Source organism: Chanos chanos, chromosome 9, assembly GCF_902362185.1.
Source record: "Chanos chanos chromosome 9, fChaCha1.1, whole genome shotgun sequence".
Taxonomy (NCBI): domain Eukaryota; kingdom Metazoa; phylum Chordata; class Actinopteri; order Gonorynchiformes; family Chanidae; genus Chanos; species Chanos chanos.
Genome location: NC_044503.1, coordinates 11,267,946 through 11,283,381, shown reverse-complemented (window position 1 = coordinate 11,283,381; position 15,436 = coordinate 11,267,946). Strand labels below are relative to the sequence as shown.

The window sequence follows — 15,436 nt, the reverse complement described above, 5'->3', positions numbered from 1 at the left end:
GCCTAATTACGTTTTGTCGTTTTTATGACGCTTCAATCTGTACGTTTTGATAAGAAATGGATTCGTATTAGCATTATCAGAATCTCAATCTGCAATTAAACAGTGTTCTCATTAACTGGAAATGGACTGATAGCTCTGTGAATATGCAGTGGGAAACTGAGACTTCTCAGGGTGTGTGATGGTCGGGTAACACACAGTGTTTTAAGCGTTACTGTACTTCAGTCCAAGCTCCAGTTTGTCCGGGCTCCGTGTCCACCCACACTGTTGGCCGTGTGGGTACTCAGACGTGTAGACAAGTCTGGTCTGGCCGAGTTTGGCCCAGCCGGAGGGGGGCACAGGCACTGTGCTAATCTGTCGTTTATACCATGAAGTAGGTCATGTGAAGCTGGATTTTGCCCACCGCCTGCCACGCGCTCTCTTTCTCGTTCTCTCTCTTTCTCTTCTCTTCTCTCTCTCTCACTCTCTCTCTCTCTCTCTCTTTCTCTTTCTCAGTCTCTCTTATTCTGTTGCTCCCTCTTTCCCTCCCTCTCTCTATCCCTCCCACTCTCTCACTCTCACATCCCATTCAATATTAGAGCAGGAGACAGACTGCTGCTTTGAGAACATGCACACTTAGTGCCTTGAAATATTGAAATAAATGTATTTAAACACGGGGGCACACTAATGCGTGTTCTGTCTCTCTCTCTCTCTCTCTCTCTCTCTCTCTCTCTCTCTCTCTCTCTCTCTCTCTCATACACACACACACACACACACACACACACACTCACACACACGACAGACATACATAGGCTATATGAGTACACAGTCACAGATGTACAGAAGCTCTGAAGTGAGTGTCCTCATTTTGTCTTTCTCATGCTGGTTGTTTGTCTGCGTCTGATCCACACACGTGCTGTGTGATAATGAAGCTGCTTAGTTATGGATGAGGAGAGGCTGTCTTAGCCACAGAACCTGGGTGACGCTGGAAGCCCCGACGGTTATATCCAGTCAGGGCTAGAGCTAACCATAATTCAGAAGCTTAACCAGGCTCTGGCAGGTTTAGTTCATGGCTATGTACACATCCGTGTTGCATTAGAGTTTGAGAGTTAGTGTAGACTGGGAGTGTAGCCCAGCTCCAGGGCCCCGTGGAGTTTCCACTAAACTGAACAGACAGGGAGGCGTTGGTCCTAGGGCAACTGCCTCTGATCTGCTCTAGTGAGTGGAACGAGTAACACGACACTGCAACTGTTTTACATTCGTGTAAAATATACAAAACATGTCCAAGCCCTCTTACATTAATCCAAAGTACATACAGCCCATCTGAGTTCTCTTACATCACCACAAAATGCACACAACAAGTCTGGGTAGCATTTGGAAAACACAACCTGATTCAGGGATGGTTTTGAAAAAGACAAAGTTTAAGTTAGCAATGACTTGTGCATTACAAATATCCAACCAGTGCGCTGACTGTTACAAGACTAGGCAGGATGCACAAAAAAAAAAGAAAAAAAAAAGAAAAAGAAAAAAATGAATCAAACATGAAGTAGGAGGCTGTAAGTCTGTCCTCATACTACACAGCGGTATTCTGTTGATCAAATTAAATGTGCATGGATTTGTATTAGCTGTAGGTATGTGTCAGCTGATACTGGAACATGTAATCTATGTTAATGTAATTTCAGAAATCATGTAATGCATGGCTTGAGTTGAACCCCAGCTGGACAGATTTATAGGCCCATATAGAGGTTGCACATGCAGTAACCGTCGCTCTGGAGACCAGAAAGGTCGTGTCCATGGAGACAGGGTCAGCGTAGTACACCTCAGGACATGGGTGTCTTATAATAGGTGGGGTTTTTTTTTGTTTTGTTTTGTTTTTTGTTTTGGCTCCAACAGTCATGGTGTGTGTGTGTGAGTAAACAGTGTTATCATCCTTTGCATTATATAAACAGCTGCGCATACAGCTGCGCATACAGCTGTGGACAGCTGCATAAATAACATGTTTTTCAAAACTCACTGGAACACATGGCTCCAAATGTGATCCACTACGCCGAACCGATGGCAACGCGTCGCTACACTAGACTTGTCTTGTCTGTCCATATTGTATTCTAAATGACACAGTGCTGTTTTGCCACATTCATGGTTCACCAAACCTGTGGGAAATGCAGTGTTTGTTTATATGAGTGTTCATAAGTCAATTATCTGTGTGTCTTTCAGTGCCATCCTGTGGCATATGTAGAGGAATGTCTTTGTTTTCTTTTTTTCTTTTTTTTTTTTTTAATATCCCCTATCCCCCTTTGATGCGGTTATAGATATGTTGTTTTAACATCTCACCCTCCTGCCGAGTTTGCTGTATATTATACAATGATTTTTTTTTTTTTGGTACAGATTATGTCGGTTTAGTATGCATCACAGAAAAATGCTCTTTTCAGTGTTATTATGGTTCCATGAAAAAAAAAACACAAGGAGACACTGTTAGTGTAGCAGGATATAATTATTGCAGAGGAAATGTTAACATGGATTGCTGCTAAAGATTGGGGCATAAAAGATTACACCGCTTAGGCAAATGAAGTAAGAGTGGGCCATTTCTCAATTATTCATAGCATAGAATCAAATTAAAAGCTGCCACAAGGGTGAGTGGTGAGGCCGTCCAGAGAGAGAACAGTCTAGACTGCCCCCCCCCCCCCCCCCGCTAAATAAGATATATATGTATCCATACATACATATACGTACGTATGTATGTATATGTATACATGTATGTGTGTGTGTGTGTGTGTATGTATACATACATATACATATATGAATAACCCTCTCTGAAAATAGATTAATTGTGGGATTTGTGGAGCATTACATATCAACGCTATATATAGCACATTTAAATACAGCATGACCAAACGTTGGTTGTGTTTTTCGGCTTTGCTCAAATCCTGCTCATACAAAGGCTTTAGCAAACCAAACACTAAATATGATGACTGGACGCCACATCAGTGTTACAGTCAGCAAAATAACCATCTACTCTTTCCTAAACAAGCGTAGGTCAGAGTTTTAGAGGATGAATATAAAGGAAAATGTGACCCACTGGACAGTTCCATGTTCGCCCATTGGGATAATTTACGTGTATGGAGTGTTAGTTAGTAGCAGCTTTGAGTATATGGGCCCTTGGTGATTTAGAACAGTGTTACTAACCTTTTTCAATGTGCCTTACTCTGTTGCTCTCAAATACTGAAAAGGAAGGCAGAAATTCTCTCGCACTCGTGTGTGGAGACGTATGGTATCAAGTATTTTGCGTTGTTTTTTTTTTTTTTACCGTCGGGATATTAAAATATGCCTCAGGGAACAAGCTCATCTGGACCTCACGCGTGACTCGTCAGCGCTGGTCACCATGCCGACACGTGGGAACAAATTACGGGTGACTGGAGCTTTAACGAGCTCATAATTGATTGATGCGGTGGGTGGTGCTATCATGTATTCGTAATGACAGCGCCATGTGATCTAATCAGATTGTTCCCTCTGTAAGAAAATGATTTCCATTGGTTCTTTGCCTGGATTTGACTGACAGCATCCGTTGTCCCGGGTTTGAAATCAATAATTCATTTTTAGCTTTTCTTCGTTGATTGAAAAATCTTTAAATATGCTTTTCATTCTCCTTTTGATATGATTGCGCAATCTCCTCTGATACGTGCATAATCAGCGTCCATTTTCTGGGCTTATACTGAGATTCACTTCTCATCATGCCACACTTACATCAATCAATATTCAATCTCATGTGGTAAACACTGTATCTCTGTATCTCTGTATGAGACTGTATCTCTCCCATCACGTGTGAGTGAGTGCTCCGTCAGATATAGCCCTAAAATCTACGGCTCCTTGTTTTGAAAGACAAGTGGTCACAGTTGCCCCCCCTCTCCGTCCAACTAATGCCTCTGGTGCCTGTCATGAGTGACGGATCAGCATGTTGATTGGCGCCTCTGGAAAATTACCCCAGCGGTCTCCCTCCCCCACCTTAAGCTATGAGACTAAAGGAAGATCAATATGCCTAACTGTCCCTCCCTTCCACTGATGAGTGATCTGTGAGGCCGAGGAGGATGGCGTCTGTGTTTAATGAAGGCCCAGCGTAACGCCGACACACACACACACACACACACACACACACACTCCTCCTGAGGGGAGGAGGAAAAGAACGTCCACGTCGAGCCGCATCAGGGGCTCTGTCGTCAGATTCTTAATTAGAGATTTAGAATACGAGTCGCGCATGTGTGTGTGCGTGTGTGTGCGTGTGCGCGCGTGCGTGTGTGTGTTTATGAGTTCTCGGCAGAGAGGGGATGATACACAAGGTCGAGAGAGGTGACGGAGGAGAGGGTAATATGGAGAGAGATTGATGCACTTCTCAATGTGTCTGTTAGCATTTCACTACACAGATCACAGAGGGAGAGATGCGTCTGATTGACTCAGTGCATCCACAGGGCTGTTCTGAGTGCTTGTGACTTTATTAGTCATTACAGTCATGAGGAGATAGAACCAGATACTGAGAAAAAAATGTGCTCTAAACCCTATGGCTACACACGCACATACACACAAAGACACACACACACACACACACACACACACAAACACACACACAAATTATTTCTATATCAGTGTGAAAGTGATAAGTGTTCTCTTTTCACACCATGTAAAATCACATCACCCTTTTCTCCTTCTCTCAGGTCCACACACACACACACAAACTCACATAAACACTTACATACACACCCACACACACACACACACACACACACACACACACACACACTCACATGACCTGATCCATGTTTAAAGTGTCCTGTCTTGTCCCTTACGCAGGTACGACCAGACAGCCGCGAGACGGCGAGATCTCGGGAGTGGATTATAATTTTGTCTCTGTAGAGGAATTTTTCTCGCTGGAGGAATCTGGAGCTCTGCTGGAGAGCGGTAAATTCAAAGGTATGGACGTGTTCACGTCTTCCGTCTCAAGTCGCTCTGTCTACACAGTACACTTTACCTCATTTGACTGACTGGATCTTGCTGAGGGTGTGGTTTGATATGATAATCAAACCCATAACAACACTAACCTCTGACCTCTGCACTCTGTTACACTCGGGGCATTCATCCGCATTCAATCAATCTGACCAAAGCACTGTGGTTATTGGTCATCATGGGGTCGTATTGTTCACTACACAGTCGTGTTCATTTCACCACCAAGGTCACAGAATGGGCCTCTTGGTGTCAGGAAGCAGAGGGAACGTGAGATTAGACCAGCCTTGAAAGTGTCGGATGCACCGGGAGACGCCTCCGCACTAAGTGCCACTGGCCTCCACTGGTGTTTGTGTGGCTGCTGGAATTATTTCCTGATCAGAAATTACACTGAAAACAATCCCTTTCCATCCAGCCTTAATTAAAATGCTGGAAAAGACTGTAATGAAAGTGCTACTATAATATATTTGTAATGGAGGAACTGGCAACCCTTCCCTTCTCTTGGCTCCAGCCAGACAGAGAGAGGAGAAGAGTCATTTGAGGTGTGTGTGTGCGTGCGTGCGCGTGTGCATGTGTACGTGTGTGTGTTTTGAGTGTATGTACTGGGTCATGGCCTGCATTACATCAAGATTTTTGAAATATTGCGTGTGAAGGGTGCTTCATACACAATAATTAGGTAATCACTATATAAAATGGAGTAATTGTATGAATGAAAGCCTCTGGTATTTATATTCATAGAATTAAGAACAATGTTCAGCACCGCAGTTTTATTGTAATACCATATCTCACAACACTATGATGTTACATAATAACATTATGAAACGAGTATTGTCTTAGATAAAAGCTTATTAATATGCATATGTGGGTACATCAGATGTTGAATGTGTATACAGTTAATATGCATGAGTTATGGCTCCCAGAAGTGGGTTGAAGCCAGTTTCCTGATTAAAAGAGCTGAATAAATTTGCATAAGAAATGCACCGGTACTTAAGGAGTGCCATAAATGTCGTTCTCACCTTTCCAAGCCGCTGCGTAGAATTTATGTGGTGCTGGAAAGCAATCTGAGGAATCAATATACGTCTCTGGTTATGATAGAGCTGAGAAAACACAGGGACAGTGAAATGAGTTAATTAAACAGTTCTGATGGAAAGAAATTAGCTACTTTGATTCATTAAGCTGAGCCCAAATTTTTTTTTTCTTTTTGCAAAATTTGATATATTTCACTATGTCACTTTTGTATATGTAGCTGAGCTAGATATACCTTTTTTTCATGAAAGACACACAGTTTATGTCTGTCGGTACGGATGCAGCGTTAAAAATCAAACCTCGTAAAGGTCAAACCTCTCGTTCTTTTAGGGAATTATTACGGAACTCCCCGTCCTGTCCACATCAGTCCGGACAGTCCCCCCATCACCTATCAAGAGCACCGGAACCTTCTCCGAAACTTCCGCACGCGCAGTAAGTCCCTCAGCAACTTGGAGAAGGCAGTGGAGGAAGGAGAGAACAGTGAGGAAGACTCTGGTCTGTCAGGTATGAAGTAGTAGTAATAGTTCAAAGCTGCTCTGTATGGAGCCTTTGAGTAAAAATACTGCCCTGAGCTTGTTATACTAATGAGAAAGATGAAGAGCAGTAACTGTGTTCGTTGGCATTGCTGATAGTGACTGAGGTGAGAGAAGTGGAAATAGCACTGGTTGTAGAAGGAGTAAGTCAAACATAAGCTCCTTCTGTGTTTAGATGGTAGCACAGTAAACAGTGTGGTATAGCAGTGATATATTTTTTTATTGGTGGGAAAATCAGCCATGAGAATCTTCTTTCTTTCTTTTTTTTTTTCTTTCTTTCTTTCTTTCTTTCTTTCTTTCTTTCTTTCTTTCTTTCTTTCTTTCTTTCATAAACCTCACTAAATGAGAACTTAATCACTGGAGGACACTTCAGAACCATCTCTGTATTAAAACCCATTGTCATTGTCAGTGAAGTTGGAAGCACTAATCAGATTACGAGAACTGTCTGCGGTGCTGAATAATGACCAGTTGCACACGACTGTTCATGTCATTAAACCCTGTTTAGTTTGAAAGAGTACAGAAAGCTTCACTGCTTGTGAAAAGTGACACTCCAGGATATGAAGCAGATATGGTGTGTGTGGCAGAACCGTGCAGTATGTGTCTGACTTTGATTAGCGGGTGGGCTGGTGATCTGCTGGGAATATGCTAATTTGCTTAACATGGAGAACAGCTTGCAGATGTTCCAGTCCCTACTGGGGACCTACAGAGTTTTATTTGGCAGAGCTAGGTCACGTAGACCCCGGGCCGCTTAGACATCGTCAGTTTTCAGTGAGCACCTGGTGTTTAATAAAAAATCAGTAAATTTAGTTCTAGAGTAAGGACGTAGCAGCCGTGATAAATGTTTACATTCCTGCTCAGAATAATTATGCAGGTATATGCCACTGACCAGGGTGATCGATGTAAGCATACGTTGGCCGAGCATAGTTTTTTAAATTCTCTGGATGTGATGCGAGCTCTGTGCTACAAAATTTGTTTATGCAGTTGTTTTATAACTTCTTTTGAGTTTTATCTGTCGCTGCATTTTTCTCGTACTGACTTCATATCCCACGGGTCATGCCACAGATGTCACTGACACATCGATCAAACGATGGCACCACCGTCAGTGTGCAGAGGCAGTTGACATACCGATTGGTTGCTATGGATTGGCTGCTGTTTCGCTCTAGTCAACATGGAATAGACAAAAAAAAAAACCAACAAAAAACGCTGACCTGGCTTAGAGACCAGGGCTGACACTGTGCTGATTCTCCTTTGGATATTCAATAAGGTCACTGTATTTCCATGAAACATTTGAGCTTATAGTTTCTAAAGTTCTTTCTAATTTCATAAACTCATACGGATGAACGAACGAGTGACTGGATGAACAGATAAGCGAATTAATGAAAGATTGATCGAATGAATGTTTTACAGAACGTTTTGTTTTTTTTCTTGCTCTCGTTTCTGTCAGGGGGCTCAGCAGGGGCGAGCAGCGTCCCCGCGCCAACCCTCTCCCCCAGCCAGTCCCGGGATTCCATCGGGGGGGACAGCGGTGCCTTGGAGAACGGGGGTTTACCCAGTAGAACAGTGAGAGGTGCCCAGCCTGAAGTCTGGGACATGGTTTACACGGACTCAGGGGAACCTCTCTACATTAAGTAAGTATTGATGTTGCAGTCCTCATGGTGTTCCTATTCCTTTTATAAAAGAGTGTGTGAGAGAGAGAGAGAAAGAGATAAAAATAGACAGACAGACAAAGGGATAGATAGATAGATAGATAGATAGATAGATAGATAGATAGATAGATAGATAGATAGATAGATAGATAGATAGATAGATAGATAGATAGATAGATAGATAGATAGATAGATAGACAAATAGATAGATTGACAGATAGATAGATAGACAGAGACAGATAGATAGATAGATAGATAGATAGATAGATAGATAGATAGATAGATAGATAGATAGATAGATAGATAGATAGATAGATAGATAGATTATAAATCTAGTCTGTTGAAAGGTTAAGTATGAAGTGAGTTTTAGCCCCGACTCTGTCTTGTTTACCAGGTCAACACTGACATCTTGTGTTGTCTTGTGTTTTCAGCCAATACTCCAAGTCCCCTAGCTGGCTAGACTCTCGCATGCAGGGTCGAGGCACAGTCAGCAAGCCTGAGGGTAAGCTGTTTATCGCCTTTATCAGGACAAAGTTCACATTCAGACATTTTGTGTGTCACCGCAGCCAAACCTTCTTTTTCAAACAGCCCAGGTAATCTTGATGCAGGCAAATCTTCACTCTCTTCCAAAAATATTAAAAATAGCATCTGTTATGTAAGTGTAAGGCAAAATAGCAGCAGAGAAATAGGATTAAGAATATTTGACTCGGGGTTTATTGCAGTTTGTTGTTGTATAGGGTCCATCTGCCGAGACACGGAGAACAGTGCTGCTCATGATTGAGTTGTAGTATATCACAGTCAACACTAGAGGGCGACATTGACAAGTGTTCAAGCCGTATGCAACGTTGACTATGAACCATTATTTCTTCATAAATTTTGATTTCTTGCCTGTTGTGATCTGTGATATTTGCGTTATTAAATCTGACATTTCCTTGATAGAGGTGCCTCAAAATTTTAAAGACTCACTCGAGCTTCCCAAGCTTCTATACATCCTATATGTTTGTCAGTCTCCTTTCTTTTCATTCACATCCAACTAGTCCTGACTGCACAAAATGTTATTTTTAGTTCAGAAGTTCCTCTCATAACTCTCTCTCTCTATCTCTCTGCTTTCCCTTCAGTGCCAGTATTCACAGATAATCCAGGTGAGCTGAGGGGTTACTCTGTCCACACCCGTCTGTCTAAGGGACCGCGAGGTTTCGGCTTTAATATCGTCGGAGGCAGCAGGCCGCGGGAGTTCCTGCAGGTCTACAGCGTGACGCCCGGAGGACCTTCCACACTCAACACAGGTAACCAAGAACAATGAAGAGCAAGGACAGCAGAGTTATGCAGAAGACTGTGGGAGATTGCTGCTGATGCAGCCAGGGAAGCCTTGATGGATTTCGCCTCAGGGTTCTGCAGAGACTTGATGAAATTTGGGTTGAAACATCTTGAGTTTCAAAGCGTAACAAATGATTCCAGAACCGAAATATAATATTTTTGGAGCTATGGGAAACTGTAATTGTTTTTTTTTTTTCCTCAGACAATGCACTTTCTCGTTGTTAAAAAGCAAAAAAAAAAAAAAGTAAAGAAAAAACATGAGAATGAGGCCATTCTATAATGTGGGGATTATTGTTGAAGTTATAGAAATACAGCTGAGATGGATATTCCTCATTGAATGGCTTGATGAGAAAAGTGCCAAAGCTATTTCAGGCTCCTATACCCAGATGATACAGCTCTGTTGGAACACTCCAAACATTGTGCTTCATTACACAGGACTAAGCGAACCAAAATCGCTGTCTAGGCTGACTGGATCCTAAAGCTGGAACAGCTTACAGTTAATATGTATTATCTGCTCTGCTACCACTCTAAATGTACAAATAATAATAATAATAATAATAATAATAATAATAATAATAATAATAATACACAGTAGCTTATTTGTAGGGGGATGAGGGGGGATGCAATCCCCCTTGTTAGCAAAATGACCAAAATGCATCCCCCATTTTAACCTGCCATCCCTCTATATATACTCTATAGAGTAGTGTCAGTGACCATTGGGCCATATCCCCTGTTGGCCATTGGGAACCCCCCCCCCCCTTTAAAAAATAACAAATCGCCTACTGAATGTGCATTATACAAGGAATGCATGATCAATATGTGGAGCTATACCTGTATGGAAGTATTTGTGGTTGTAGTCTGCTGGGTTACACACACTAATGGCCTCTCTCTTCTGGCAGTCTCCCACGCTGGATTAGGATTGTGTGATTTTCTGATTCACTGGAGAGAAAAGGCCTCAATCTCACACTAATCCTAATGGCCTCATACTGTAATCCAACTATCACTGCGCAAAGACAAACACACTTACACACATAATCTCTCTCTCACACATACACACACACACACACACACACACACACACACATTGATCACAGACATTTAGATTGCGACTGGTAAGCTTTCTTTTGCTATGCATATTCACACACAAATGCACAGGCACAAATGCACACTTACACATACATTCGCTCTCTCTCTCTTTCTCTCTCTCTCTCTCTCACACACACACACACACAAACACACACATAAGGAGATACCCGCTTCTCATAGATATTTGCAATTACATTTGTAAGCATTCTTCTGCAGCACACACACACACACACACACACACACACACACACACACACACACTACACTACAAAAATAGATTAGTTTCATGGATTACAGAGAGCACAGGGATTAGATATTACACGTAAGCAAAAGCCAAACATACTCGCTGCTAAACATGGAATGGAATGGAGTTTAGTGGCCGTGAGCAGAGGAAATGTGACATTTTCTGTTCAGAGATATCTGTTATGCAAAATCCTGAGCCTTCCTGTCTGTTACGCAATGTAAGTTCAACCTCTGGCAACAAAAATAACTTTTCATTTAAGTTTTTAAGCCATTCTGTACCTTTACTGAAATGAATTACTATTTATGAATTACTACTATCAGTTTAGTGTGAGTTTTTCAACTGCGCTGTTTCAAAATACTTTCAGTTTGACTGACATTTTATGAAACACCAAGACTCAAGACACATGCATGGTACACAACGAACGCAAGAGATCGCTGGCACATCTGGATAGAAAAATTCGTCAAAATCAATTTCGCTTTTCTGAATAGCTTGCCTGTGACTAATCAAACAAGTCGTTCATTTGGTCAGCCAGAACTTGCGCAGTGACTCAGCAGTTCTGGACTTTTTAAATTTGTTTTGCAGACTGTTAGAATTTAAATGTTTTGTTTTTTTACGGAGAAAATGTGCTAATATTGTAATGATTGCTGCAGTTAGTGCTTAGTGCTATTTCAGTGCACTGCGGTCCAAAAATACTGCTGGATTAATTGTATGTTTGTTGTTTGGAAGGAAATTAAATTTCAAGGATACAAGCGGCAGACACCGCCATTTACCTTGTCAGCAAAATTCCCAGTTTGTTGAAGATTGACCTAATTTGAACACGTTGGATTTTGAGTAAGCTGTTACTGGTTAGAAACACATTGCTGAGTATGCTCAGCTGAGCATTATCCTTTCAGTGATAAAGAAAAATTCATTTTATTCCCTTAGACCCATTTGGCATAGAATTTGAGATAGTGCTGTAGCTTCTGTGAGGCTTGTTAGGGCTTGAATCTCTCATTAGCGACTTGTTCTTTCTCTCCTTCGTCCACAGCTGACATTCTGGTTTATATTAATGACACATGTGTACTGGGATACTCCCATAAGGAGGTGGTGGAGATGCTTAAGGCAGTACCAGTGGGGCACAGTGTGGACGTGGTGGTACGGAGGGGTTACCCCATGCTCTACAACCCTGATGGCTGCCCCAAGCAGCCCCCGCCTGTGCTTCCGGATTCCCGGGACTACGCCATCTCCACGCCACCTCCTCCCACCACCACGCAGCCTCAGCCCCAGGCCCAGTCCCTGTTCCCCCAGTTCCACCATCACCCCAACCTCAATGGATCGCCGTCCCACCAGGAGAGGGTGTACGCCCAGCCTATGAGCGGGAGGTCATCTCGGTTGAGCCTGGACACCAACGGTAACGCGGCTCCCATGACTCCTCCCCACACGCCTCCTACTTTCCATTACTCCAACGGAAGCGGCCTCCTGCGGCCACCACGCTCCTCCAGGGGGATTCGACGCTTACAGCTCCACGAGTACTCCCTGGCCAGTCAGAGCGACAGCGAGGTGGTGTCAGCCATAGGCTCCCACAGGTAAGAAATAGTTAGACGTAGGAAACATATACTCTAGGCTGTACACTTGCACTGTCCTCTCACATAATGTGATTCAGCACAGGTGTATGTTGTGTAAATACACATTATGGACAGGCTTTGCTATCACCCTAGCTATTTTGAGGGGATGTTTAAAATTTTAGTTCAGGCTCTGAAAAATGCAGTCTCGTCATTTGTTATTACCGTTTCTCTCTGTTTCTCTTACTCTCATGTCTTTTTCTCTTCCCTTCTGTCTTTACAGAGCCTCCATTCGTAACCATAACAACAACTCTCTCTTAGCGCCTTCACCTCAGCGTCTCTATTCAGCCAAGTCTTCAGAGAGCGACCTCTCCGTCTATGCCCCCGCCCCGCCTATCTCTCGCCTGCCCCTCCCTCAAACACAGGAGGGATCTATGGTCCTCTCCACGTCCCCAAGGAGAAGGACTTACTCTCAGCTCCTGAGACCAAACCCCTCTGTGCTGACCCCTCCCATGTCTGCCCAATCAGATCATCTGCACTTCACCTTTAATGGCGTGGCTAGTGCTAGCAGTGGCAGCCCCAATAGCAGCACCCAGTCGCCGGGGGCGATGAGCGGTGGGAGCGGGGGCGGGATTTGGGGCGGAGGAGGGGAGCTGGTGCCCGTGGCCCTGGGACAGTGCGAGAGCGGAGGGGGTTTGGGTTTCAGCGTAACCGCGGGGGGGCATGACGGCCACCTCACCGTGGTGAAGAGGGTATGGGACCGTCGACAGTGCTCTGGTCTCCAGCCCGGAGATACCATCGTCAAAATCAACGGAGCGGACGTACAGAGTCTCAGCTTTGCCCAGGTGCTGATCGGGAAGAGAAAGTACAAACGAAAGTGTGAGAAATGAGAGGATTAGATCAGTGGACAGAATTTTTTTCGAGTTTTGGAGAAAGACAGTCAGAAAGACAGACAGAACGGTGGTGAATTTTCCTCGTTTAAACGCCAGAGCATATAAAGTAACAGTTAGCGTGTGTCTCGCTTTCTCAGGTTCAAAGAATCCTAGAAGAACACACCAAAAGAGGGGAAGTCATTCTGCTTGTTCATAGAGGAGGTAAGTTTTGTTTGGCACTTTAAATTTTTTCATCCTTTGGAGTTTAAGTGACCAGTAACCAGAACCAAGAAACAGCTGGATTTCTCTCTAAGTTTATCACATACAGACATGAAAACCCTTCATAAATTTGCTAAAATTTTTATCTCTTTCTTCGTCTAAGGCTCCCTGCATTCTCCAAACTCAATACGCAGGCTCCGCCCACCCCACCTTCGCCCCGCCTCTACATCCAGCGCCCCAGAAGGTCAGGCATCTCACTCTGAGGCCGTGGTGCTGCCACGGACCTCCTTGACCCCGCCTCCACCGTCGCTGGTGCGTTCCTCATTGGTCCAGAGCACTAGTTTCCTGGATTCCGTTCCCGTCACCTTAACCATGGAGCCAAGGGATTGGCTGACCGTAGAGGAGGGAGGGAGAGTCCTCAGCCCCAGGCCAAGCCCCGCGAATAAAGAGGAAAAACGTCAACCTCACCATCCTCGTGGTTTTGAGGTAGAGTTGAGGAGGAAGCCGGGAGAAGGATTCGGCTTCGTCATCGCATCTCAGGACTTGGAGAACGGCCGAGGTGAGACCTCGTCTTCCTGGAGGTGTTTTTGATAGAGCGACGTTGCATCTTGGCATCAAGCAGAGAGCTGCGTAATGATCTCTGGTCTTTGTCCACGGGGAGCTCTTTTTACAGATGTATCTCCTTCAGAAAAACACTTAATTACCTGTCTCGTTTGTAGTCAAACTAATTAAGCCGTAATTGTTTACCAGTATGTGGTCTTTATCTCTAAGGCATTCATATGTTAGACACTTTGTCCTTCTATTCCATGCTCGCTTACCTTGAGGAAACTATTGCTATTTAATATATGCAGACACACAGAGAAGCTGATAGATGAAAGGCACAGTGGATTTCTCTGTGCGCTCACAGCCCAAACGCACAGCTGTTCTACCCTCGTCTTTCCTGACATCGCAGAATACACTCTATCAGATCTCTCTGTTAGATTAATTGTTGATCTGATTAACTCTGATTTCTGTCAGCGACAAGCTAAGTGGAAACAGAACATTTACGAACCCTATTATAGATTTACAAGATCTTGGATCTAATTCAGTCTGACAGATTTGTTTGGCCTATTGTCTGCCCAGGGCAGTACATGATCATATCTGATTATTAATAAGATAATTGAGGTTTCCGTTTGTAACTGACTTTCAGGATATGAATGGGTTTTTTTTCATACTTTTCTTAATATATGGTGTTAAACAGAGTTCTAACTTGTTCTTTTCTGTTCACTGATGGTGGTTATGCGGGGCAATATTTCCTGCTGCACTGATCATTTCCATATTTTGTGGACAAATGGAAGCCTAGTACTGTGGTTATTATAAGATATGGCCATGGTTGTATGGTCTCTGCAAACCCATAATGTGTGAGGTTAAAGCTAGTGCTAAGGCCCACCTTCCTTTTTGACTCATACTACTCACCCGCCCACCCAAGCACACACACACACACACACCATCCTGCTCTACCCTACCTAAGTTGGGGATGACCTCATTTTTCACAGTGGCTCCTTCACTTTTTTTTTTTAATGAGGCCAGTACATCACTAAAAGCCCAGCTTCTAAAAACTCCCCATCCCCAGTGCTGCCCGCCAAGTGATTTCTCTCTTTCGATTTGATTCCCGCTTGATTATATGCACTTAATCAATCTGTTGACTCAGTAAACACAGGCACGCAGTAAGCGAACGCTGGTGAAACGTGTTTGATGATTGGCTGGCACGTGTCACCGAGAGTGAGTGACAAACATGTGTGTCTCTTGAAGCGTTATCTAACGTGTGGGGTCAAAAGTGCCCTGACTTGACACACACAGGCCATACAGGGCTAAGGGAAGCTTGCCTAAAGCTACATGACATTATCCACTACGCTCATTGGTTTCTCAGGCTGTACAAGTGTACGGAATTAAGTGGTCATGATTATGGTATGTCTGTGCGTGTGTGTGTGTGTGCATGTGCGTGTGT

General features: G+C 43.6%; 1 protein-coding gene across 1 annotated transcript in view; it reads left to right on the top strand.

Moving 5' to 3' along the window:
• The window catches only part of LOC115821358 (membrane-associated guanylate kinase, WW and PDZ domain-containing protein 1-like), a 40,306-nt gene that overhangs the window by 14,007 nt on the left and 10,863 nt on the right, over positions 1-15,436 (top strand). Inside the window, exons 4-12 of the mRNA XM_030785183.1 lie at positions 4,816-4,935; positions 6,322-6,495; positions 7,969-8,152; positions 8,602-8,672; positions 9,289-9,456; positions 11,845-12,382; positions 12,642-13,203; positions 13,389-13,461; positions 13,613-14,008. Coding sequence (XP_030641043.1) covers positions 4,816-4,935; positions 6,322-6,495; positions 7,969-8,152; positions 8,602-8,672; positions 9,289-9,456; positions 11,845-12,382; positions 12,642-13,203; positions 13,389-13,461; positions 13,613-14,008 — 2,286 coding nt within the window. The remainder of the gene's footprint in view (positions 1-4,815; positions 4,936-6,321; positions 6,496-7,968; positions 8,153-8,601; positions 8,673-9,288; positions 9,457-11,844; positions 12,383-12,641; positions 13,204-13,388; positions 13,462-13,612; positions 14,009-15,436) is intronic.